The following is a 26,986-nucleotide window of genomic DNA, read 5'->3' as shown; positions in this document are numbered from 1 at the left end:
CTCGGCAGGGGAGTTTCGATCTTCAGGGTGCCCTTCAACCCAAACCGCTCCACGATCCCTCCTCACAGCCCGAAGCCTCCCGCCGTGGATCCCGGCCCGTCCTTATTAGGCGCTGCGGGAAGCGGCGGCGGCTCCGGGCCCGCCCCGCCGGGAGCGCCGCCTCCTCCGGCCGCGCCGCGCACGCCGGGACCGGCCCTGCCCGGCCCTGTCAGCGCCGCTGCCCGGGCTCGGCCCGGCCCCGCCGCACCATGCAGGTGAGCAGCCGCGGTGTCCCCGTGTCCCCGCAGCCGGCCCTGTGCGGGCCGTGCTGCCGGGCGAGCCCGGCCGGGCCGAGCGCTGGGGCCGCGCCCGGGCTGGGCCCCGCCGGCAGCCACGGGCCGCCCTCCCCGGCCGGGGGCCCCGGGCAGCCGGGGTGGGGGCGGCCCGGGTTCGTGCCGCTCTCTCGGGGCACGAACGTGAGGTAGCTCCTACGTAGTGGTGTTGTTCGGTAGCTCCATGGCTGGGTTTGTGGCAGTTTCTTGCTCTTTTTGCAGCTACGGTACTTATTTCACTGTAGTGAGGGGGTCGGCGTTTCGGGCGCTGCATCAGTGTGATAGTAAATGATAGTAAACGCGGGGTCGAGGGAAAGGTGACTGCGGTCAGAGATGGGGGGAAAAAAAGTCTGGTGTTGTGTTTGCTGAGCTACATTGTTCTTTTTTATTGTCTTCTGTTTCTTCTCCCCTTCTGCCCCCTACCCCTCCCTTCCTGTCCCCGGTAGTCCATAAGTAAGTAAGTAAAGTATGCAAGGCTTAGTGGGAGAAGAGAGATGGTCATATGGCTGTGAATAGACCTGGTGTAAGGTGTACTGGCACAAGCTATACCAAAGCAGTTTCTGTGTTCAGTTTCTAAACTGGACCTAGGCCAAGACAGCCAGGAAGCACAATCCACCTATGGGTGCTTATCACTGAGATTTCTTGTATTTTAAAAAATAAAATTGCCTGCTAAATAGGAAAATCTCATACTCAGCTTTTCGACAATATGGAGCGGTGTATTTGCCTTGTTTTGCAGAATTTGCTTCAAACTTTGATACTCAGCCAAGACCTCCTGTATGTGCTGTGAGTGGGATGGAATAAAACAAAGTCAGGCTTCAGGGTGCTGCAGGTCTGGGGCTGGAAAGAAGCCTCAGTGTCAAGAGGATTTGCACTGTGGCTGTCTGGCACCGTCCATCCAGTTACCAGTTTAGCAACTGTGTTAATTTCTGGAAGTGGTAAAATTCTCCTTGAGGAAATACCATCCATTTGTTGTTCTGTTCTAGGATCCAAATAAAGACACGGAGTGGAATGACATTCTGCGCAAGAAAGGTATCCTTCCTCCAAAGGAAAATGTGGAGGAACAGGAACGGGCAAAGGAAGAGGAGCAGTTTGCCATCCTTCAGAAATCTCTGGGTGAGTGATCAGCCAACTCAGGCAGCAGCAGGACAAGCCTTGGAATGGCTCCTGGGGGAAGCTTTCTCAAAGAAATGACCAGCAGCAATGTTTATATGCCACACAACCAAAGTGACTTCAACGTCTGTGGGGGGAAAAAAAAGAAAGTCTTGAGCCCTAAGTTATTCTTAAAGAATATACCTTATAATTAAGTGATTTTATTTATATTCTTACTATTGTTAGGAATAAGCATACTTCAGCCAAGGTGTAATTAGTAGGATGGTGTGATAAGTAAATAGTGAATGGGACCATTTTGACCACCAGAGTTGTAAACAGGTCTGACCTTAAATAAGATTTCCATGTGGAAACATTATGAGGACATGGGGCATCATTCAGGAAAACTCTGCATTATTTGACTTTAGTCTTTAAATTACTTATTTTAAACAGGCACAGATGTTTGTGCTTAATAAATGTTTGTAACACTTATTGACTGTTTGTTATGTGATGCTGTTGGAGAACTCTGAGTAGGAGTTAGATATTGATCTATAGATTTGAATATTGATCTTGAAAGTTAGGTGTTGAGAGTTTGGGACAAGGGTCTTCATTCTCCTTTTTAAACACAGGCTTCTAAACCAAAACATTCCCAAGGACTTCATTACCTCAGATAAATAGAATTCTTCTTTTTTAAAGCTTTGTGCCCCACAGGACTGCAATGTGTCATTTTCCAGGTCTGTAGGGATACCAAAGCTTTATCTGTGCAGGGTGAGCAGCTGTTAATGTTATCAAACAAATACATTCCTCAACACATGGATTCTTCCAGCACAGGAAAGCTTTGTTCTTCATGTCAGCTCTATATTTTTATGGAAGTAAATGTTTAAAAACTGAAACAGGAACAGTGCAAAGGGAATCTGCCAGGTGAATGTGCATGTCTGTGCTGCAGCTGCTAGGCTTGAAAGCTCCTGCAGGTAGTAGGGTGCTAATCTGGGCAGCCTTGAGCTCAGAGGCCTTTTCCATCATATTCTTTCCATCTGTATCTCTAAAGGACGTAACACTTCCTAACAATCCAGTAGGAATAATAATGACAGGTGGAGGAAGCTGGGGCTGCTCAGCCTGGAGTGGAGAAAGCCTGGGGGAGAACTGTAGCACACCTTCCAGTGCCAAAGGGACTGAAAAAAGAGCTGGGAGGGTCTTTTTAGAACCATAGAATGGAACCATTTCCTGAGTTGAAAGAAACCCACGAGGGTCACTGAAGTCCCAACTCCTAATGGCAATTCCAACTTTACAAGATCATGGAGTGATAGATAGGACAAGGGGGAATGGCTTTAAGGTGAAGGACAGTAGGCTTAGATTACATATTAAGAAGAAATTCTTTGCTGTGAGGGTTGTGAAGCATTGGAACAGGTTGTCCAGAGAAGTTGTGGATGTCCCATCGCTGAAAATGTTCAAGGCCATGTTCATGGGCCTTTGAGCAACCTGGTTTAGTGGAAGGTTGTCCCTGCCCTTGGCAGGAAGGGTTGGAACTGGATGATTTTTAAGGTCCCTTTCAACCCAAGCCATTCTATTATTCTAAGATAATATTTTTACAAATCCACTGCATACCTCCTATTAATCTGTCTTTAGGGTAAATAAATTCTGCTGGACTGGTGAAAGTTAATGGGTGTTAATCCTGGAACAAGGTTTTTGCTGATTTAATGTTTCTTCTATTCTAGTGAAAACTTATGAGGACATGACTCTGGAAGAACTAGAAGAGAATGAAGATGAATTTAATGAGGAAGATGAGAGAGCTATTGAAATGTACAGGTCAGAGCAGCTTGCAGAATTTGGCTTTAATGATAATTGGAGGGTCATTCTTTTATATACTTTTAGATATTGTTGAAGAGAAAGGATGTTTTTAGGATGATGGAAGAAGGGGGTTGTGGTTTTGGTCTCTTGTGGAGCTTCTAAGTGTCTTTAAAAGGATAACAGTGTTTGAATTCAGTATCCTTTATCTACAGCATAGCTTTGCAGAGATAATGTGCACCTGCTGAGTGTACGGCCAAGGATCCTGAGAGCTTTGAAAATCACCTCCAGTATTTCCTAATTTTTGTGTGAATGAGATTAATGTGCTGCAGATTTGCATAATTAGTGTTGGTTTCTCTCTGTCTTCTAATGTCTCTCATGGCTTTTGCCATTTAGTTTGGTAGTGTATTATCTGAAGAAGAAATGTCTAGTGAGGCCAGAAATGAGGAAAAAAAGCATTTCATGAAACACAGATTTATTTCTTGCATGTGGCTTTAGCCTATGATGCAAATACAACAGCATGTACAGTCATTTTGCTTTTATTGCACTGGGGTTAGAAGAAGTTTGTAATTTGTCTCTGAAGTCTAGGCCTCAACCAGCTCCTTCAAGTTATGTTCTGTCAAAAAAAATGCATCTATTTACAAAATATCTTTTTCATTCCTGGCTATTCAGGCAGCAAAGGTTAGCAGAAATGAAGGCAGCTCAAATGAAGAATAAATTCGGGGAAGTTTTGGAGATTTCGGGAAAGGATTATGTTCAAGAGGTTACAAAAGCTGGAAAAGGTATATGGGTAGTCTTACACCTCTACAAACAAGGGTAAGATTTTTTTTTTAAAACCATTAAACCTTGCACTGTCAATATATGGAAATGCTCCAAGGTAATTGTGTAGTTATTGTGGAACTAAGGACTAATTTTGGATTTCTAAGAAATAAAAACAAATTAGTAATTTTAATACTGTTGAGTCAAGATTGCTGAACTCCATTCTAGAATGATGTTACCATGAAGTGGTTTTTTTATACATCTGTACAACACAGCAAGATGTGTACCATACAGCTTCCATAGAGGTAGCTGCTGCCACTGGAATATCCAAGCTTTGGAAGTTATTCTGGATCAAATGCAAGGGGCTGTGAATAGGAAGGATCAGTGTGTATTTAGCTTGGTTTCTAGTGGCATACAAATGGAGTGAGCAAGGGTTGCAGTCCTGTCACCATGATAGAAGACCTTGTCAGAAAGGTCTGTTAACGTTGCTAGATTTTTTTTTGAAAGGTTATAAATAGTTGCTGTTGTTCTTTGTCTCTAATTGCCTCAGGTGTTGATCATATTTTGCTTCTTCCAGGAGCAGTTTTGTTTTTATTTTGCCCTTGCTCATGCAATTTCTAAGTATCTTAAATTCATAAACCACTTTCCCATAATAAAAAGGGGATAGAGGAGAAGGTTGCATTATTAATATATTCAGACAAAAAACCCACCACACACCAGAATCTCTAGTAGTGCTGATCTCCTTTGAATGCTGGAATACAGAAGTTGCTTCTGGTACTTCTGTCATTGCAGAAACTCATCGATCTGATATTTCTGACCTTTCTTCTGGAGCTGTTTACTTTTGAAGTTGTCTCTTGTTTTCTCCTTATGTGTGTCTGTTGCTGTTCTTCGCAGAATTCCACTCTGTGCCTTAATAAATCAACATATGAGTGGGCTTGCAAAGAAGTTCAGAGACGTGAAATTCATCAAAGCTATCTCTACCACCTGCATTCCCAACTACCCCGACAAGAACCTGCCCACGATATTTGTGTACCTGGAGGGAGACATCAAAGCTCAGTTCATTGGGCCTTTGGTGTTCGGTGGCATGAACCTGACAAGGGATGGTGAGTGTCTGCATCTCTGCTCTTCCAAAGGAAAAACCAAAGCTGTATTGCTGGGAATGAGAGAAATGAGGCTTAGGAGAAGGGAGGTACTGAAAATTATATTAGATTTTTTTTTTTCTACCCCTATGGCTCAACCACATGGCTGTCATGTAAAAGCAGTGATAGGCCAACATGTAGGTGTTTGTCTTGTGTGTGCAAATATTTATGCCCTGTGTTGGGTGCAACAAATTTTTCTGGATATATTAAGGTAAACAGTACCCCTGCATGTTCTTCAGGTGTCTTAGATATGAACGACTGCCCTTGCCTGCTGTGACATGATAGTCTGTGCACTTGCCCACTGGATTGTAGGGCTCCTTGTTTAATTTTCAAGATAATGGCATATGTTTGTTTGTTGTCCCTGGCTGAATCATCTTAATTCAGTCATCACAGAAAGCTGTGTACTGAAATTTTGGCACTTTTATGTCTTCCTTCTCCCTAAGCACATGTGCCTTCCACTGAAGATTAAAGAAAGTGTGAGGTTGTTCATTATTCTGTAATATCTGAAAGAAATTAGATTTGATGATAGGATTGTCAGCAGCAGTAGGAGAATAGTTTCAACTGAATGTGTTGTATTGACTTTCTACCACTTCTGGGAAGCAATCCAGCCCAATTTGGGCTTACTGCGGGTGGTGAAGTCTCCCTTTACTGTCTAAAGGAACTAATATTTAGTGTGTGATGTAGAGGCAAAGGGGTGAATTCTATTTACAAGGTACATCCATGGAAAATACCTGTAATTCAGATGTGTAAATGAAATTTCTACGATTTTTTGCCCTTTATTAAATTTATTCCCTGCTGCTTCTGATTGTGATGAGCTCAGTATATGATGGGAGCAGCTGTAATGTATGAGCAGTATTCCTTGACTGGCAATGGATGTGCAAATATGTTTTCTGCCCTTTGTGGTTAGAAGGGGGTAGAATTCACTTTCACTGGGAGAGTTGCTTCTAGAGCTGCTGCTCTGTATCCATCACCTCTTTTGCACTCCTGGTTGCAAGGTGAGCAGGTTGGCACTGGGGATGTCACTGGTGGGTACAGAGCAGTACCCTGACCTTTGTGCCCTGGGCTGAGACCTGTGCCAGCACTAGGGACTGGGAAAGGAGGGCTTGGCTGGAGCTGCTGTGGTAAACGGGGCAGGAGCTTGGATCTGGGTATGGAAGAAGAAGAGGAGGAGGGCCCTGGTGTGGTGGTAGTGGTAGGATGATGAGGGAAGTCACCTGGGGAGCCAAGGGTAGGCTTTTTCCAGTTTGCTCCCCTACATTCATGACTCTTGTTTTGCACTGTACAGAATTGGAGTGGAAGATTTCTGAGTCGGGTGCTATCAAGACAGACCTCGAAGAGAACCCCAGGAAGCAGATCCAGGACCAGCTCATGTCCTCAATCAGGGCGTGTGTCCCAGCCAGAGGGGAGAGTGACTCAGAGGATGACTAATTCCTGCGTCTGCATCCGGATTGATGCAGTGCCCTTGCAGCCAGTGTTCCCACCTCAAGCACTGGACACACTCCTCAAGGCCTTGCTGAGCCCCAGAAGGGTAGCCTTTCAAGACATTCATTCTAGAAACCTCTAGAAACTAAAAACATTTCTGTTTTTTAAAAATTGCAGCTTCACTTAAGATGCTGAAAGACATTTTGTATGTGAAGCCTGAGTAAATCTTACTCAAAGGTTTTAAAATACAGATGTGAATAGAAACAGGTCTCTTGTTATTATTTTCATAGTAATTTTCTACTTCTTAAAAAAAAATTGAACTATGATGTGGTCGTAAATGCACTGTTTTTAACAAGCTTAAGTTGTACAGATCAAACCTAAATAGCTGTCTTAATTGCTTATGGCACTTAAATGGACCATCCCTTAGCCCACTGTGCCCAGACCTCTGACAGCCTGGACTTCACAGAGAGCTGTGGGGGTGGTACCCACAAGGCAGGTGCTTCTGAAAGTGGTGTGTGGTCCTCTGCAGAGATGTGCTGGCACTAGAGGGACAACGTGAGGCTGTAAGCTGGGATTCCAGGCATCTTGAGAGAGGCCTTGAGGATGGCCAGCCTCTCCTGGGAACTGCTGAGTGCCAAATTCCACTTTTGAGTTAGCAGCACTATATTGCCTTTTACAAGGTCTGAATTTCCTGCACCATCTTGCCTGTTAATTGCAGAATAAAATTCAAGATGGTGGTGCCCAAGTGTGAAGCTGCTGATTTCTTCAACCATATCAGAAGTCAGGTGTTCCTACAAGTAGTGCCATTGCCAAGTGGAAGGAAGGATGATGTTTAGGAACTGACATCTTCCTATATTAAATATTTCCAGCTACAGTAATAATAACTGAAGCTTTAGAAGAGCATAAACTTAAATACCACCTTGATTATAGATCTGCTGACATTTGGAGCTGCTTGATTATTTTGGGTTGGATTTAATGTCCACCTACATTTTCAGTTGGTCTACACTCAGGCTAACAGCCTCCAAGAGCTTTTGCTAATGAGGCTGCCCCAATGGCATTTTGTTATAGTGCTGGTGGATTCTGTGGGTGGATGGTACAGAGTGCAATACTCAATAAGCAGCAGTACTTAAAAAAAATTTTTATTAGTTTGTAGTGACTTTCAAGCACGCTGAGACAAATCAGTGTGTAGTCCAAACAACAGCTAACCATTCCTTCAGGTGAGGATGTAAGATCCTGATGGAGAGCTTCCTCTTTGAGATATGAATGGTGATTTGAGTTTCACTTGTCTCCTTTCTTTTCTCGTAGGTGTTTTTTGGCAGAGTAGCTAAAATATTAATTTTGTGCCAGTGAGCCAAATGCAACACAATAGAAACTGATAGATCCTGAATATTATTGCATAGCAGCACTCTTCTCATGACACAGGACTGTCCCAAGTGCAGACTTGGTGCTTCACTGTGCTCACCTACAACTTTGTACAGTCTAGGAAAAGGGTGACTCTTCTCTGTAGAAGCCTACACTGCCTATTTTGCTTATCTTTTGCTTGTTCATTCTGAACTGTGCTTTTGAGTGACCTCTGATCACATGGACTGCATTACTTTTGGAAAAACTAGAGAAGCTAGGGGTGAATAAAAAGGAGGGGTGGGTCTTCAGACTGTTTCCTTCACAGTCTTTTCTTCCAGCAGGGTCTTAAAACCATAGTTGCCTTCTACTTTTGTGTGTGGGCTAATGGGGTTTGTGAGCTCTTGGACCACCAAGAGGACTGAGGTCCTGAAGAGGACCAGGGCTGCATATGGGTTGTCCCAGTTTGCTTGGCTGTGGGTAGCCAGGTATCCTGTGCCTGGGAATGATAACTCTGGCTCCACCAGGCAGCAGTTTTGTCTTTCCTCAAAAAGAAGCAGACCTGGTCTGCCTGGGAGGTTTATGCAGGGGACTGTCTTGGGGAGGGGGAGAGTGCCTGTTCCCTGCTGTCAGGGCTACAGCAGAGGCTGCCTTGCAGTTTCATAGGCAGCTGTATTTTGGAACAGTAATTCAGGAGAAATTGGGATATTTTGACCTCCATCTTTTATCCTCAAGTGCTTAATCTGCTGAAATGTTGGGGGATGCCACTGGAGGATGCCATACTGAAAGGGGCAGATACGAGAATCATCACAAACCAGAAGAGGCTGAATATCCTGCCCAGCTGATGAGACCCACATGGAGCATCATTTCAAATGGTATCTATGCTTCTCACTCTTTGGCTAGGTGTGAAAACAGCTTTTTGTAGCATTATTATTTTTCCTGCCAATCATATTGCCGTGCTCAAGGCCTTTAGTAGAAATTAGGTCTCTGCAGGAAACATAATGAGGTCTGTTTAACCTTTTGGCAGAGCATGAGCTCTGGAAACACAGTTAAGGGAATGAGCTTTAGCTTAAAAGGAAGCTGGCTGCTAAATAGCAAACCAAAACAGCCAATTAATACACATTGCAGAAAGGGGCAATATAATGGGAAAAAAATAACTGGAGAGTGTGAGCTCTCATTTGCCAAGGCTTGGGGCACTGTTGCTAAATGCACTATCAATATTTTTTCAGCCTGTCCACAGTTTTTGTCAGATCAATGCTCACTTTTCATCGGTCTGAGAAGGGTCTTTGTCAGCTGTCATGGGAGAAATCAGAGGCAGTGATCCTGTAAACAGTGCTGAGGCTTGTGTGGGTTCCTGTCCTGCATACTGCTGTGGGAACATCCCTGACTCATCCCACACTGCAGCCGTGCCAGTGGATGGTGGCAGGGGAGAAGTAACCTTGGGCTGTAGATGGGGGCAGATGATTTGCCATTAGTGGACAGTCACTGGAGTTTTTTGTGTGAAATGTAAGTGCATCACTAGTAATAAAACAGTTCTCTTCATGGTGCAAGTCTGAAGTCTGCTGCTTAGCTAGGCCACGTGGTTAGTTGCATTGGGTTCATGACAGGCTGCCCTGATCTGGGTAAGTTGCCATTCTGATTTTTCTTTTCCCCCAGATCTTTTATTCAAATATGGACTCACCAAACCTGCAGGGCAATGTTTTACATCAATTTCACTTGCAGAGGGAGAGCCAGGTATTGTGCAAACAGGGCAAAGCCATGGTTAAGCTGCAAGTTCTCCAGGTACTGAATCCAGCCATGTCCCACAGTTAGGGACCTGTACATAGGTAGAAGCATCTGCAGGACTGTGGCTGCAGAGGGTGAAATACAGGAGTCCTTTCAATGGCTATGCTGTCCTGTACTTGTTTTGGCCAGGTCCTACTTTCCCAGGGCTCAACTCAGCCTCTCCTGCCTCCTCCTCGTGGCTGTCCTATCACCTACTTTCCCAAATATGCTCAGGTATTTGGTTGGCCTTGTTGCCAGGAGCAATTTAACTTAGGTGAGATGGCTCACTATGAGAAAGCTGAGTGTGTGCATCCAGCTCTGTTGGATCAGTGCACAGGATGGGCACACAGTGCTAAGCCACAACTTAGCCTGACAAGAGAACAGTAGTATTTGTCTTTGTGGAGTTTATGAAGAAAGTCATTCTGATCTACAGTGATTCTCATGAAAGTTAAGATGCACTTTTTATTCCTGTTTTAAAAACTCAAGTTCAGAATAATTTGTCTTTACGCTCTGGAAATCTGGGGAAGTTAATCTACTTCCCTAACTTCTAACAGAAATGTCAGTATCTTGGAGTAGCTCTTCTTTGGTGAAGCGGGTAAAATCCCTCACCTTTATATGAACATTTTGCTGCATATTTGTTGGGATTGGATCATGTCTAAAGAAACTTTACTCTCACTGAGATCAAAGGAGAATGCTTCCCTCTCATTGCTAAAACTAACATATTCCCTGTCAATTGTTTGGAAGGCAGTTGAACTCATTTCTTATTACAGTCCATTATAAATCACTCCTCATTTCAATCTCATTTAGTTAATTCAGTCATCAAAGGGTTGTAGGAGGCATAAAGTATTTTATTGATGTATTTAGCTCTTCACAGAATTAAAAAGAAGTATTGAACTTCTTAGGTCTCTTTACTTGCAGATGGCTGTTGTGATGCAGGAAAAAGCTTCATTCCCTGATGTAGAAAGCAGAACCATTAAAAATGAAAATGAAGCAGCAAGAGACTCTCAGCAAGAGATTCTCTCCAGACTTCTGTGGGAGACTGATGAACAATATAACTTGTTTTCATATACCATGTTAAAAAATTCATCTCTTGACAACATGCCAAATTTTTTAGGACTTCATCATATTAATTTGAATTTATGGAGCTGACTGAAGAAGCTGAGGTCTGATAAAAATGTCAGGAAAATATCAAGTAATTCTGAAGTTGTTTCTATTTAACACTTCAAATGTTAAATAAGGAAGAAACTGTGATCTAAGGCAGAACAGTCCATGTAAAACTTATTAATGGACAATGAGATGTATGTAATTATGTGTATTTGTAAGCCTGTGCTGCAATATGTCTCCTACAAAAAGTAATCCCAGTATTCTATCAAACACAAAGCTGATTCTTGTAAAGGCAAAAGTTACAGCATTTGCTAGTGAGAGCAAGTCTTGGGTTTTCAGACAGCCTTTGCCTACCCCCTCAGAAACTGTCTCGTGCTATAGCATGTGTCATCCTGATCCCCCTCCCCTCAATATCTATGGGAATACTTTCATTTACAAGGAGGGCAGCAAAGACAGGTACTCATCTCCTTCTTGCATGACTGCAGCTTATCCTTCTGTGAATTAGTACAGACCATTTGGGGGTGTTGGGAAACTTCACTAATTATCTGTCCATATGCAAATGATTTCTGTTAAGCTGAAAGTAGGGATACCCTGGATCCTCCAAGTTGGCTGTCACTTCCTGTGGTTTAGATGTTGGCTCAGGTGATTAGAAGAGAAATTGTGAGGGCTGCCTCCATGGCAGAGAAGCCCAGTAACAGACACTTGCAGAGATCTGCCACAACATTAAGACATCCACTACAGTCTGTAACAAGAAAGTGCTGGTGATAAAAGGGTGCAAAGTTTTGTGGGATGTAGCAAAAGCAGGAGAACATGCAAGATGTGGAGTTGGGTCTCCTGTCTGGTAAACATCCCCAAACTTCTCCAGCTGAGGTGCATTCACTCTGATTATGCCTATCTAGAAAATTTAATAGTCCTGAGGGATGAGATATGAACTACATCTTGTGGGGTGAACCAAGTCCAGATCAAAGGTCTCATCCTGGAAGAGCTTGAAGAAGTTTTTTTTCTTGTCTTCCTTCTCCCCCTGAGACAAAAGTGAAGGCAAGAGCACTTGAGAAAGTGGAAGAGATGAAGAGCAAGAGGCGCAGGCAGGATGAAAGGAGCTCAGATGGGTAGCTTAGAGGAGCAATCTGACCATTGCTGGAACAGAAGGGTAAAGGTGAAGAAGATAATAAAACATTTTAGAGCTTGCATTATGGTGAGGCTTCAAGAATATTTGGTGTTGGGGTAGACTAAGAGAAGCACTGTTCTCAAAAGATGGACTTTGTGTATGGCAGCATTAAATCACAGAGAAAATTTCATGCACATCCATGAGAACTTCTTCCCTCACTTCAGTGTATAGGAATAAAAATTATAAAGATGCATGCTCTGATCCACAGAGAAATGTTGGGGGGTGAGCAAGTGAGCACTCGCTCACACTAAGAGCAGAAATCAGGCAGGTAGAATCAATTGGTAAAAAAAATAACCATGTGCAATTCAAGCCAGGAAAAGATACTGCTGTATTATTTGCCTGCTAATAAACTGTCTTTAGCATAAGTTCAGGAAAAGCTCTGAATCTTTCAGGTGAGAGGCACTGTTTAAATACAGTTTTACAAGACACAGTAAGCACTCACTGCATCATAGCAGTGGAGTAATACAGCCTGGTGGGTAATACAGGCCTTCCCTCTACATTAGGATGTCAAATGGCATTTTCAGTTTAAAAACACTACTACAGTGTCATTTTTAAAGTTAGCTGCTGCCCCATGCATTTGTGTTGTATTATAACAGAGATATCAGTTTCATTTTAAATGCAGTTGAGTAACAATCGCATCACTGGGTTATCGATAGCAGCCCCATGTTGAATGCAGCTAGAAAAGGAGAAGGAAAAAAAAAATCTTTGTCCTTTTACTGATGAGTAGCTGACACTTCCGGATTTAAAACCTCAGGAAAAATGGTGACCAAAGGTTTTGGTATCCTCTCTGCAAAACACACACACCCCTGTCCTCCTCCTCCCCTAATGGTAGGATAACCACTGAGCACATGGACACCCTCCCAGCTAAAATACCAGCATGCTTCCATCACTCTGGGCTTCAATCAGGAGAAAATTTTTATCACCAAAGCCACACCAGCTGCAGCTGTCGCTCTGTGTAAAGCACGTGGGATTTCCTTACAGAGCTATCCAAGAAACTGGACCCTGGGCTGTGCATCATGCACCTTGTTCTGAAATGCAGATAGTTCCCTGGAGACCCAGATGCTCAGCTGGATACAGGCAGGAAGAAAGTGAAAGTTTTTTGCAGTCTCGACTTTCCTCCATAGAGGTCCCCTCAAAAGACCCAAGCAGTTTTCCCTGGTACAAAGGCCCCCTTGAAATGGAGCACCTCTGTGCAGTGACAGAGCTGTCGCATTGTCCCCACCCAGTGTTGGTGCATTACACTCTGTTGCCCCATCAAAAGGGGAGCATGTGCAGACCAGAGTGAGAGAGGACAGCACCCTGGCTGAGAGCAAGCTGCTGGTGGAGTGCTCAGGTCCACCAGGATCCAGGGAGTGCTTGGAGTCACTGGTTCACCCTCCAGCTTTGCTGGCAGGGAGACAAAAACTTACCTGAAGCAGACCTTCCTGCATGAAGGAGATGATCAAAAGAATGTGGATGGCAATGTAGTGTGGAAATCCTGAGAATGATGGGTGCCTGATCTGTCTCATACCTCTGCAGAAGGACTCCCAGGCTGCTGTGATACACATTGCTCTGCATTTTGGGGAGGACATAGTAATGGATGAGGCATGGAAATGGGATTGGCTTTTCCTGTTATAGCTCTGGCAGCTCTTCCTTACATAAAAAAACTAGCTTCTCTGGGTCTCATATTCCTCACCATGATGTTCCGGCTTACTGACCATATATTGGTATTTCAAGTTTTTCTGTAATTTATATCTGCAGTGAGCTATGAAGCACAGTGTGAGGGCAATTGCTAAATGAGAGTAGTTGTTGGTTTGTCTATTTGTCCATCTGTGCCAGATTTTCCTGCACAGGAGTTCTCTACTCTTGCTGTACTTAGAGTGAGTCTGCATGGCTTCCAGCACATGCAGATAGTCTGTGAATAAATTCTGCTATTCCACTGGTTAAAGAGCAAAAGCTTTTGTAGAACTTTGTCAGTCCTGTTTTTCCATTTTATTGATTTCATTGCAATACAGCTGGCTTTCTTCATTAAGTATACTTATTGAAGGTCCTGGGCAGACAAAAACGAAAAATGTGCTAGCCCAGAAAGCAGTTCAGATCTGGTTATCATTGCTTGAGGACTGGAACACCTGATGCTGTTTCGAGATACTTCTTCATTCAAGGGCTTGAACTCTGCTGGAGTTTTCATGAGAGGCAAGAAGAGTGAGCCAGTTATGCAGTATAATTTCTCACAATCATGTCGGGCACTAAGTAAATGCAATTGTGCACAAGATGGCAGTGTTCTCCATGAAAAGGACCATTCCTTCCTTCCTTGCTAAAGTGCCTGTGTGCTTTGAGACATAATCTGGCTTCAGTAAAATACCACTGGCAGCACTTGAGGAGCTCTACTCCGTGAATACAGAGAGTGAGATATGCACGCCATTTGTATGTTCAAATGTGTCTCACTGCAGGCACGAGTAAACTTGTCCCACAGATTTCTAATAGCTCCAGTGAATGCACCTCCTACAGCTTGTTTTTTCTGCATTCTGACCTATCTATTACTGCACTTAAACCTAGTGTCTAGATTATTAACTTTGTAAGACTTCTTTGGGAAGAATAAATCTGCACCATGTTGGTCACAATAGCTGACTGTGAACTGCTGATCCCTCATCACCACAGATCCACACATCTTGTCCACAAAAACATCACATCCAATCAGCTTCCAGAAAGAACCTGGATCCAAATCCAGAAGACTGAGGTGTGAGCTTAACCTGTGTGTAGCAAGACAGGCACATTCCAATGTATGAGACAGGTGAAAGTCTTCCAAGTTCCTCGTTGCTGTTCCTCTCTGAGGTAAGATCATTTCCACGCCTTTTTCTAGTACCATCTACCCTCTTCTGGAGAAACACCTGCATAAATAGATTACTTTCACTGCATGACTACATTAATAATGCATTAGAACTCACATGATATACTGAGTAGAGAGCACCATGGACCATGAGTGGACACCCCTAGACTGAGAAAACCATCTCCAGCTAAGAATCTGAGGGCTAGTGGTGTTAAGAAAGACTCAGAAACTTAAAACAAAACTAAAAGTTGCATTGATTGTAAAGAATATTCATAAATAACAATCCAAATTGATCAGGCAACTGAGAGTGCCTTCAGGGATCTTTGATTTTCTGATCAGACTCAGAAGAGTCCCTGGCTTGGCATTGCAGGTACCAACCGGGGTGGGTGGCTGCCACCCTGGTGGAGAGACAGGAGGAGGCATGAGAACAGAACACCTTCCCCGTCCCTGGGGACATCGGCCCCAGCAGGCTCTGCTGAGGAGCAGCAGCACTCTCAGTGTCCCCACAGCTGAGCCACCTGCAGGGATGCAGGATGCTGCCGCACAGCAGCCAGCGCTGCCTATCCCACTGCAGCTCTGCTCCCTGGGAGCTCTGTGGAGGCACTGGAGGGGAGCAGAGCACCAGAATCTGCCATCTCCTTCAGTAAAACTGATTTCTAGACTTGGTGAGGGCATGTCAAGGTGCAGTCCTGTGCGTTGCTCAGTAGTTGAGGGTTAGGCACCCTCCATCTGCATGAACAGTGGTGCGTAATCATTTGAGGAACTTTTCAGTGTCTGTCCCTCATGAGCAGACCAGGAGTGATTTTAGACCTAATGTGATACCTCTAATAATGTTTTTGTCCCAGATCTCTGCTATAGGTGGTGATTCAGCACCTCTTCATGGGTTCACTTTCCTCTGATCTTTCTGAAGACACACTTTTTCATGACAGTATTGCTTTGAAACTTTGTTTGTAGATGAAGTCAAACCCCATTTTTTATGGCTAAAGACCATCAAGTATGTTGATGAGGGGAGAAATAAAACCTGGATGGTTTAGAAATGAGAGCTGGACTCTGGCTAGGGACACTAAGAAATGGCCAAAGAGACCCCAACTAGAACTGCTGGAGCACACAGCATCCCATTAATAATGAAAGTGACAGGGTAGACATCATATCTTACAGTCCAGGGAGGATGTATGGTCTCAAGTTTTAGGATTTAATGCTGTACTTTGCAGAGCTGTAGTGTTGTTCTGTGAGATTTCAGGATTCTGTGTCTTGGTTGTCTGTTTATTGCTTGGATTGTTACTCAGAACAGAGTAAAAAAAAACCAAACATTTTACCAAGGTGTAACTGAAGTTCCTTGGAATGGACTGTCCACTTCTCCTTCAGAGCCCTGCCCAAGAAGGATTCTGCAGTTTGGGTTTCTAAGTTTAGTTTTCTAATCTGCAGTAGGCACAATCCACAATTTATGCTATTCATGTAGAGGTGAAGGGCTCTCCAAGGGCCCATGCATGACAAGGGTGTCCACAGTGGGTCAGGAAATTTCTGGGCTTGGGTGTGTGCACTGCCCATACAAGCCTATGGCCTGTGCCCACGAGCAAAGCACCCCATACATCTCAATTCCTGTATGTGATTGACATTCAGTTATTAGAACCTCCATAGAGCTTTTCAAACCTTAAATAACCCAGCCTTATAATCACTCTGGGAGGTAATTAAGCTGCCTGGTTATCAACAGTAAAACTGAAATGTGGAGTTGGGTTCTAAATTTTGGATGAGATATCCTTTCTTTTTTTTTTTTTTTGCAGGTCAGGTCACAAAATTTTAATACAAGTAGTGTGGAGCAGTATTTCTGCCTCTATCATGTCTCGACATCAATACTTGAGTTAGATGTTTAGTAAGCTCCAATATCCCAGCCCTCTTCTCAGAACATCTTCCCATAAGGCAGAATCCCAATGTATCTTGTTAAAAAAATGAACAGAACAGGATGTTTTATAAAATCGAAACTGTACCAAGATCACGGTAATTTGGAGAACATCACAGGCATGTTTCCATGTCTCAATGCACTGTTAGTGTCTCTCTATATCAGGTTTTAGCATAATCTGTGATGGACTGAAGTTTTTTTCCTTTTTTTTTCCTTTTTTTTTTCTTTTTGCCATGGCAACCTCACTATGGTTATTTCAGGGTTAGGGAGCTTTATATTTATCTTGACCAGCATGAAGAAGTCTGAGGCTCATTAACTGAGGAAGGTGGATGGATAGCGTATGGAACACACCGCACACGAGACGGCGCTTCCCTTCCCAGGGCAGCTGGGTCATTTGTATTATCTACATGAGCTGTGGTTTTCCTTTTGGAAATACTGAGTTGCTAACTGTTCTCTGTCCCAAGGGAAGAAAATCCAGACAGATGGCTTCAGAGAAACCTTGCATCTTTAAGGGAAGATATCCTCCTGGAACAATAATTAATGCTGGTGGGACTTTTTTTTTTTTTTTTTTTTTTGAGAAACTTGGAAAGAATTCAGTATCACCAGAGGGCATTAACACAGAGCCTTGCAGAGGACAGGAAAAGATAAAGAGGGGAAAAAATAGCTAGCACAAAGCAGTGATCCTATTAAAATGACATTGAAGAATTCTATTAGTGCTCTTTGCCCCCTCGCCTGCTGCCTTCGAAGATTCGAGGCAAAACACAAGTGCTTGTCAGTCAGACAAAGCCTACTAATAATCTCTGCTAAAAGGTGACATTCACAAACTGCAGAGGGACACACAGGGCTCCAGGCTCTGGGCTGACCACGTCAGGAGGCTGCTGGCAGAAACCCAGCTGTGGGTGCCTGCAGCCCAGGCTGGAGGCAGGGGATGGTGGGGCAGATGTGGGTTTGGGGTGTTCATTGCTCCGAGGCTCAGCAGCTCTGCCTGCACTGAGCAGTGCCACTGACACGGTGCCAGTGACAGGGTTGTTGTCCCCACGGCAAAGGAGAGTGGCCTCATGCAGGCTTTATGTGAGGGCCCTGGAGCTCTGGGTGAGTGGGGTGAGCTTCATCCTCATTTTACCATAGCTGAAACACCTTCCTACGCTGCTAGGCAAGGGTCCTGGTAAAACCTCATCCCTATTGAAATGATACTGTTCATTGTTGATGAGGGTCATTAGAAGCACACAAGTACAAGGGAAGAAAAGCTAGATCCTAAGCTAGTCTTTTCAGAGAGAAGGAACAACTGCCTTGGATGTGCTGCTTAGCTTGATACTGTGTGCTATATCCCAGGGTTCTCCAAAACAGTGGTGACTTTGGAACCGTGAAAACTGAGACTAAGGGCTGCTCTCTACCAAAGATCACTGGGAAAACACAAGACCTCATTCCTCACTGGCAGCTCAACCTCCTTATTTTAACTTCCTGAACCTGTTCTGCCAGTATATTTCAGCAAATATTTGTTTATATGAGTATCTAGTGCACCATGCACAGAATTAAGAATGTTTCCTTTTCCTAGACACATTCAAATTTTTTATTTCTATTAATTTCTCTCTTTCCCAGCTTTTTTTTTAGTAAGAAAGCCTGCTTGGATCAGGATCAAAGGCATAATTTATTACTCTTTCTGGAAAAGTAGATTCTCTGGAAATTACTAAATGTAGCACAGAAAACTCATACACTATCTTGTCTGTTTTACTCAGCAGAGATAATATCTCAGCTGGAGTACTTTGTGTAGCACTGGGCACTGCATCCCAGAGAGATCTGGCCTAGCTGGAGAGAATCCAGAAGGGAGCTCCAGCAAGGATCAGAGGGCTTGAAATCATGACCTACCAGAAAGAATTACTCCATTTGGGTTGCTTTTCTTCAAGGAAAGAAGATTAAGAATGGGGGAAGGGAGAATGATAATATTCCTCAAATATGCAAAAGACGGCTGCTGAGAGAAGAGGAAAAATTTCTTCTCCCTTGTGAAGAGCAAAAGAAATAATGGGTTCATATTGCAGCAGGAATAACTTAAGTTAGGCATTATGTAAAAGCTTTCTAACAGGATGGAAAATGAAGCACTGGGCAGGATCATCTGAGGAGACATGCCACAGACCCACTTAGAGTCTTTAAAACCAAACTAAGCAACTGTTCCTCTTGGACAAAGGAAAGGAACAGATGATTTTGGGAGTTATAAGGCATTATTATTAGCATGACATTTTATAGGAAAGTAATTCACCTGGAAATTCAACTACTGTTAAAGTGGTAAGTTTAAAAATAAAATAATAAAGTTTTGATAATGATTTTCTAGATCTTAGAAACTTTAAAAATCATAATTTCAAGATTTACTAGGCATATCATACTAAAGCATTAAAAGGTAAAACAAAAACCACAGCACGAAAAGGGGAGAGTTTGTATATTTCAGTACTGGACTGCACTTGGCATCTCTGAGCCACTGATGTACCCAGGGGCACTTGGAGCAGTATTGCTCTGCAGAAAGCTCACCTCATTCCAGATCATCCAAGTGAGGAAGGCAGATTTCCTGCCTTCCTCAGGGATTCTGGCACTGCCAGAGGTGGTTTGGAGAGTATTATCGGGGTAATCCAGAAAGGAGAGTTACACCTGCTCTAAATGGTGGCTGAGCACTGAGCTGGAATGTCAGAGGATGGAAATGGAAAGAGATGATAAGAAAATTGCCAAGTTGGCCCCTAAAAACACCCTGGCAAAAGTCCTCTCCTGTTTCTCTGCTGCGACTTCTCAATCACTCTTGGTACAGCCCTTGTAATGCTCTGCCAAATAGGATTACACTCCAGCAGAGGGAGAATTTACACATTCCATAGGACTTGATGACATAGCAATTGATAAGGGCATGCCACTGTATTAACTGCGAAAAAAATCCATATCTATTAGGGGCTGGCTGGGTGAGAAAAGCAGACTTACATCCCCCTGCTTGGTTCCAAGCCCAAGCAACCTTTGTCTGTGTGCAGGGAGAGTCTTCTTGCAAGCCTTGTGCTTGTTAGAATTTAATTGCTTGCTGGTCGTGCTGCCGGCGAACTGGTGCAAATAGAGATGATCCCTCATTAATGCAGAAGCTTACATGAGGCCAGCTCCAAGGAATAATTGCAGTCGTGTCTAAACACTCTCTGGTCCAAGTTTCCTTAAACCAGAATGGCATTTTATTAACATATCTGAACAGAAGGAAAACTCAGCAATAAATCTGTCTGGTAACTGTTCCCTTACCCTCTAGATACTTTTCAAAGTAGGTCTTCTGAGTTTGTCTTAGAGGGTATTAGAGTCCTGGAACTGCATAGAAATGCATTTAGAAACACATCACCAGACAAGAGGTTGAGGGGCCAACAGCCACAATTAATTGCAGCCAGGCCAGAGAAGAAACGCTGCCCTTCAACCTCTCTCAGATAGAGAGAGGGCAGCACAGCTGTAAACAGCTGTAAAGAGCTGCCAGGGAAGAAGAAAGCTACACCTACCATTTAGTCTTGTGTGGAGAAAAAATGTAAAAAGCAAAAGAAAAACTCCACTTTCAGGAAGATACACATGGATTTCTTCTCTTCCTCTTCTGAAGCCGAACACGTCAGTCCTCTCTTGCACACGATGCGAGCTGCATGTTGAGACACCTTGTGATTATAAACTCTCCTCAGCAAAATTACTAAGGGTCAAAGAATCTGGGGACTTGTGGGATGATGTGATTGGCAGGACAATTAGGTCTGGACTGTGTTCTTTCATTTCTGCTGGAAACTTGGTGTAATTACAGCTCCTGCCTCTGGCCTGTGTGATGCTGGAGGTTGGAGGAGGTGATCAGAATACTCCCTCTGGCCGTAAAATCTATTAACCTTGCTTTGCACTGCACATGGCTCAGGCACACAGAAATTCAATACCTGTCCACCAGCTGAAAGCTCTCTTGTCAACGAGGGAGAAATAGAAGGAATGAGGTGAGCAGGGTTTCTCTCAATTTTTTTCCATTGAAATTGCTGGAAAGAAGCTCTCAGGTGAGGAAAGCAGGGCTGTGTTTTGGAGACTCTATGACAAGGCTTGGAAGGAGTGGGCCCCTCAGCTGGGGTGCACTGCAGACCTGCTTGGCAAGTGATGGACAACTGAGGGGGACATGGGCCTTGGGGATCTCCATGCTTACTGAAGGTGCACTTCCTTATTTAAAGGGGATGGAAAAGGAAAATCTGGTGGGGGCTTGCTACTTTTTCTTATAAAATTAAAGCTCTTGAGTACAGGAAAATAGGCTGTCCCAGAAACAGGCCAGAAAATCACCATACTCCAGAGACTGTAATCTTTATTTTTGCACATATAGGGCAGAAGGATTTTTTGAGTGAGGATCCTACTTATTTACCAGCTTTCTGAGAGGGTAATTTTTTGAGAAAGGGGCTAGTGAGACTTTCTAGTTAATTTGGTAATCTGCCTTAATGAGTGGGAGATTCATCTGCCTGAAGTTTGGTATCTAAAGGCTAAAGTGTACAAGCCTGAGCCAGCCAGATTTCACTCCCTTTGTAGAAAAAAACAGAAGAAGAGATGGCAAAGACAGATAAGACTACTGACCCTCTGGAGACACCCATTTCCCTGCATCAGCTGTACAGGGAGCCTTGGGTGATCACTTCAGGTTTCAACACCTAACTTGCAGGAATCTGAGGTTAGGTAAGATACACAGTAGCCATCAGAGTAAAACTGTCATGTTCTTCACAGATGTTATTAATGTCATTAGAGGAAAAAAGGCCACCGAGTAATCAATCCTTAGCTTAACTAGCTCCAAGCTATGAAGTCAGACAGCTCCAGCTGGAGGCCACATCCAGCCTGTGGGCTGACTCCATCTGTCTCATTTGTGCCTCTGCCGTGACTGCGTGGTGGGATGGGAGGTGATGGGGAGCAGCTGTTTGCACCCTGGGGGAAGTCCAGCAGTTCCTCATGTTCCTACTGTGCTTAAGCGCAGCTCAGGGAGGTGCTGTGTCCACATGGCTCGCGAGGGGAGTCTCCAAATGGGCATCTGGGCTCCAGGAACACAAAACAAAGCTTGGACCACCCTGTGGATGAAGTCATTCTTCTTGGCCAGAAAGAGACTTAGGAAAGTAAACATCTTGAATCTTGTATTGCACAGCCCTTCTTTCAAAAGTCCAAATTAAGTGCTTGGATGCGCAGCCCGTGCTGAGAGGTAGCATTTGTGTGGTTAGGGTTCTTGCAATTTCCTTTGGAGGAATTTTCACAAAGAAAATAGGAGTTTGTGTTTTCTGACATTTGCTTTAACTAAAAGGCATTGTGAGGACTTTTACAGAATACCAATTAGACTCACAGGTTAGTGAGGGAGAGCTATGCACTTCGTGTTGGCTGAGGTCACTGCACAGCAGGAAAAAGAATCAGAGCTATTCACAAACAGCCTATCCCAGAGCTGCAAATCTGATTTCTCCACTTTAGCTAGATGAGGGTTGTTAGCAGAAGTAGCATCTCTCCTTACATTCACTGATTCAGTTAGAAAAGAGTAGACTAGTTGTTGGGCTGTGATCAAGGTCTGAAACAGAACCTGGCAACCAGAAGAAGGGCTTCTGCTCCCTGGGGCTCATCTGGGCTAATATTTCTTTTTCCCCAGCTACATCAGCCAATCTAGGAAGAAATATTACCTCACTATTAATGATGACTTACATTTATCTCTGACAATCACAGCTATTGCAACACTGCTCTTAATTCCTATCGTTATTCAACAATTGCAAGGCTTGGAAGCTTCTAAAAATACTCTTTGTGCCTTTGTGTTTGCCAACAGCTTTATGTGCTTATGTTTGGCAGTTGATGCCAGTTGTGCCAGGGCCACTGGTGCCATGAGACAGGTCGTGCTCTTGGGCCACCAGAGAAAGCCTATTTGCCCCATGCTGGGCTCAGGGAGAGCTGGATGCTCCAACAGGTCCAGGTGTGTTCATAGGTGAAATTTTATCAAAGTAAAGCAATCCTATATCTCAGAGAATCCTTTCCCTAATATTTCTCTGTCTTGAGAAAGCTGTAGGGCAAACCAAACCCTTCTTCCCTAGGTACCACAGAACAAGCACACCTGCCTGGCAGTGGATGGACACTCACAGCACAAAGCAAGAGGGCAAGAGGGATTTTCTGAGGCAAATCCAGGACTTGCTGAGAGACAGACACCACCACTCTGAGCTATAGGAGGGACAGACCATCTCCTATGACTGTTTTCTGAGTGGACCACTGAAAGCATGAATGAACAAGAGATCATTGTAATGTTATAGCACATCTTTTCAGTGGTGTGGAGCATGAAAAACCTATTTTCAAATGGCAGTAATATGCAGTGTTTAACAAAAATATAGAAAGTAAACAAATTCGAGGTAAATTGGAGCGATTTACTCTCAATTTTTACTCATGCTACCTCTAATTCAGCAGACAGGTTTTATTGCCCTCTCTCTGGTATGAAACAAAGGGTATATCTCTAACAGAGCTGTTCAGAACAGAATTTAGCCACCTACACAGCTTTAATCAAACATCTTTCACTACTTGAAAGGAGAATTTATCCAAGTAACAGCTTTTAAATTGACCACACTAGTGTTTCTGGGATAAGCCCTCCATCATTTCTTGGTATTTGTCTCCATCTGTCATATTAACCTTCCTCTGTTTTCTCTCCTAAATGTCAGTTCACCAGGGTCAGAGGCAGCCACAATGTGGCCAGGAGGGCCTGAGGTGGTGCAGTTCTTTCCTCATTACCTGATTTAGTATACATTCATGTGGCAGCTGAGGCTGATGCCCCCAAAACTCCCCAGTTAGTTTGTCCCTTGAACAGAAGAACAGTGAAAAATGTCACTCTTCTTGATGGATATAGTTCTCTCACAGGTGATCTAAGTCCCAATCCTATAACTCCTCACTAGTGTGTACCATCACTCTCCTCAACATTTCTATTGCTCTACACCATGCTCTAACATGTAGGCAATGTCTGTTCTGCAAACAAAAGAGGATTAGGTACCAATGTCTGGTCCAAAAGACAAGCGGCTTATTGGGCACAGCTCCTTTAAAATATATAGTTCTCATGCTGAAAGACTACTTACTTCAGCTTACAGAAGCTGAAGGAGAGAGTAGCTGCTGTCTTTTCTAAATTTCAGTCCATGTAGTCCTTAGCTCTAGTAAATTTTTTGAAGATGTAGTTGCTCTACTGAGGTTGATATAAAGCAAAGTGTATTGATGTAGCATATAGAATGAAACTTCTTACCAAACTCATTAAAAGAGCAGATTTTAATGCTAGGAAGTGTTCATCCTCAGTTAATGGTAGTGTTGTCTCAAAACAATATTTGGAAAGTACATACAGGCACATGCATGTGCATGCACACACCACCTTGTTTATGACCTGCTCCTCCTTTTTAAGTTCTCTGGCCACTACATGTAAAGTGGAATCCTTATTTCTTTAAATAACTAATTTTTTCCTCTTTCAATGAACTTACTCATGCTCTTTGAACTTCAAGGTAGAAAAATCAAAAGCAGTCACTGTGTCTCTCAGGAGTTCTTGACCTACTTTGTACTGATCAGTTCTCATCTCCTACAAAAACGTGGAAACTGTGTCAGAAGGATTTACACAATAAGATGTTGAGACTGTTTCTTCTTTTAACTTTATGCATTTCAAGGAAGGGAAACTGAATGCAATATGCACAATCTTTAGATACAATTGTAGGAAAAATGTCCATGGACAATGTAAAAGATCCTCCGTGGGCTCAAGAGGCAACTTGAATGAGTTGTCTTGTGTAATTCAGAGTCTCTGAACTCTTTCATGTTGGCAGTAAAATCAGAACTATTGTAGAGTGATTTTGTTGTCAGAAAAACGGGAAATTTGAAAACTTGAGGGAACGAGGTAAAGCAAATTATTTTTGCACTTGAAGATTAGGTTCCACTAATCAGTCACTGATCAGTGGCATAAGATAAAGGCTCATAATAAGAAGTAATAATCCATTATGAACAGAGGATTTCATATGTTTTAAATGTTGCTAAATAACCAAAGATCTGGTTAGGTACTGGTTAGACCACCCACTCCTCAACCTGTCAAATGCCCATTAATTAATCAGCAGTCCAGGACACTGCCATGCAGAGATCAGGACAAATTAGGTTTCATTGTGAGATAGCCCTTGAATTCTCCCCAAAACAAAGAAGGAAAACTAGTTACCTTCACAGCCTTGTTCTGTCCCCTCTCCTCATCCTCTGCCTGGGACTTCCTTAGCAATAGGGATTTCTCCCCCTGGCAGGCTCTGAGGACCACACCTAGGAATGCAACACGGTTGGAAATGACAGTCATACAAAAATAGCATGGTGAATATACAACCTGTTGATGAAGTGGCATCCTGCAAGAATCAGAAAGAGTTTTGGTTAATGTCTTCAGGGGCTTTTCTTAGTGTCATTAGGGCTCATCTGCATGGTTGTCACTGTGCTCTCAGACACAACTTGGTCACATCTGTAAGTGCTGGTCATTCCTGTAAGGCCCATTGGGCTCTGTGCTAAAACATAAACCGAACACCACATAGTCCACTTGTTGCTTGGAAATGCCCTTGTTTCTGGCAGCAAACACTTCTCTACATGGATAAGTGTAGAGAGTGTATTGAACACTGCCATTAAAACACCACAGCTTCTCTGAATACAAAGGATTTAGTTTCTGACATGTCCATTAAGAGGTTCAGCATCTTTTTGTGCCAATATCTCTGTGACCATGTGTGTCTTGTATTCATGTACACATGTGCACGTGTGCTTTTTCACAAAGCTTTACTGAGGAAACTGAATACCCTATCTCTGTGTTCAGCACTTTGTGGGGACAAAAGCAAGGCAAGCCTGTATCATTATTGTAATGCCTCCAGTTCAAGGGCAGAGCCTTTCTCAAACCATATTAGAAAAAGTCTGCCTGTAAGATTTAAAGGATGTTGGATCCCTCAGTGACAATTGACTTAAAGCTACAGTGGCATCAGCATTGTCAGACAAGTGAGCGGCACCAAATGCTCTCCTCAGCCCCACACCTTCTGTTCCCGGAGCTGCTACTGAGGCTTGATTTGGATCTTGCTCCTTTCTGCAATGTTTTTCTCCAATTTGGATGTGAAATGCAGGGATGAGAGGGTTTATGCCACGCTTACAGAGTTGTTTGCCATGAGCTTGTCCAGACTGGTGGAGGTGGACGCCATGCTAGGAATGGAGGTGTGTGACCCAGGCTGACCTTCCTCCCAGCTGGCATGATGCCCTCTCCTGCCCTTCAGGCAGTCTGCTCAGCTGCCTCCTGGAAAGACCACGAGCTGCTTCTCTGGAAGAAAAAAAGATGTGATAGGCAACTTTCATTTAAACCTGGCTTGTGGGAATGATTCTTGTCATCATGACATTCTAAATACAGACGGACATATTCCTGTGCATGCAGACGAATGCATCACACCTCTGTTCTGAGCACAGCTATTAAAATAAGGGGAGTCTGATAGATGCTCAACACCATATATTAAAGCTACAGCCTGCTAGAGCCATTTCCTCTCCATTTTGTGCATGTACCAGCAGTAACCAGGTAACAGTAAACTGATTTACATTCCAGGGAGATTATCCACAGTGATGTGCTCCATTAAATGGGCGGACGGTGGCTTACATTTCATAATCCATAGTGACATACTGGAAATGAAAGTGACAAAAATTATAGATAGCTCTTTGTCTGAAGATGTGAACGAAAAGGCATGGAGAAGAAAGGCCCAGGGGCTTGCTTTTGCAAAATGCCAAGACAGGCTGTGACATGCCAGCTGATGGATCAGGTGCGAAGGGTTGGAGTAAAAAGGGCTACATCAGGCTGCTAACGAGTCAAGTGGGGTTCCATCTTAGGCCCAGATTCTTCAATATCTTCAAAAATTGGATGCAGAACTCAAAGGGTTACTAAGTAAGTATGCCTATGATACTATATGGGAGGAGCTGTTAACTCCCTCCAGGGCAGAGACAATCTGCAGAGGGACCTTGACAAATTAGAGCTGGGCAATCACCAACAACATGAAATTTAGCAATGACAAGTGCTGGATCCTGCTCCCAGGGTGGGGCAACCCTGAATGCACCACCAGACTGGGGGGACAAGAGGCTGGAGAGCAGCCCCATGGAAAGGCCCCTGGGGGCCCTGGTGGATGGCAAGTTGAACATGAGCCAGCAGTGCCCTGGCAGCCAGGGGGCCAGCCCTGTCCTGGGGGCATCAGGCACAGCAGGGCCAGCTGGGCAAGGGAGGGATTGTCCTGCTCTGCTCTGAGCTGGGACAGCCTCACCTCCAGTGCTGGGGGCAGTTTGGGGTGTCACAATATAAGAAGGCTATGAGGCCATTAGCGAGTGTCAAAGAGGGCTGTGGAGATGGTGAGGGGCCTTGAGGGGAAGCCACATGAGCAGTGACTGAGGTCAATCTGTTTG

At 43.8% G+C, this 26,986-nt stretch overlaps 1 protein-coding gene and 1 long non-coding RNA gene across 4 annotated transcripts; one reads left to right on the top strand and one right to left on the bottom strand.

The window, feature by feature from the left end:
• Positions 1–6,766, top strand: PDCL3 (phosducin like 3). Its single transcript, XM_064408080.1, has 6 exons — positions 1–254; positions 1,295–1,424; positions 3,113–3,203; positions 3,855–3,998; positions 4,836–5,044; positions 6,366–6,766. Exons 1-6 carry the CDS (start codon positions 249–251, stop codon positions 6,506–6,508), a joined length of 723 nt encoding a protein of 240 aa, XP_064264150.1. The 5' UTR covers positions 1–248; the 3' UTR covers positions 6,509–6,766.
• On the bottom strand, positions 4,022–26,947 carry LOC135293654 (uncharacterized). 3 transcript variants are annotated; one of them, XR_010355782.1, is made up of 6 exons: positions 26,848–26,947; positions 25,705–25,868; positions 24,753–24,847; positions 24,040–24,134; positions 13,286–14,743; positions 4,022–5,094 (listed from the first exon to the last, which is right to left on the bottom strand). It is a non-coding gene; the product is annotated as an uncharacterized LOC135293654 (long non-coding RNA). The 3 variants fall into 3 exon arrangements; XR_010355783.1 differs by lacking the exon at positions 13,286–14,743; XR_010355784.1 differs by lacking the exons at positions 4,022–5,094; positions 13,286–14,743 and adding an exon at positions 23,077–23,753.
• Positions 26,948–26,986: the final 39 nt, after the last annotated feature.

Source organism: Passer domesticus, chromosome 2 (genome assembly GCF_036417665.1).
Source record: "Passer domesticus isolate bPasDom1 chromosome 2, bPasDom1.hap1, whole genome shotgun sequence".
Classification (NCBI taxonomy): Eukaryota; Metazoa; Chordata; class Aves; order Passeriformes; family Passeridae; genus Passer; species Passer domesticus.
The sequence above is the reverse complement of the archived record's forward strand: the minus strand, read 5'-3'. Positions and strand labels throughout refer to the sequence as shown.

Excerpts from the sequence above, each read along its gene's own strand:
- PDCL3 (XM_064408080.1), top strand. Across the intron at positions 1,425-3,112 it reads CATCCTTCAGAAATCTCTGG|TGAAAACTTATGAGGACATG; the intron begins GTGAGTGATCAG and ends CTTCTATTCTAG. Across the intron at positions 3,204-3,854 it reads AGAGCTATTGAAATGTACAG|GCAGCAAAGGTTAGCAGAAA; the intron begins GTCAGAGCAGCT and ends CTGGCTATTCAG.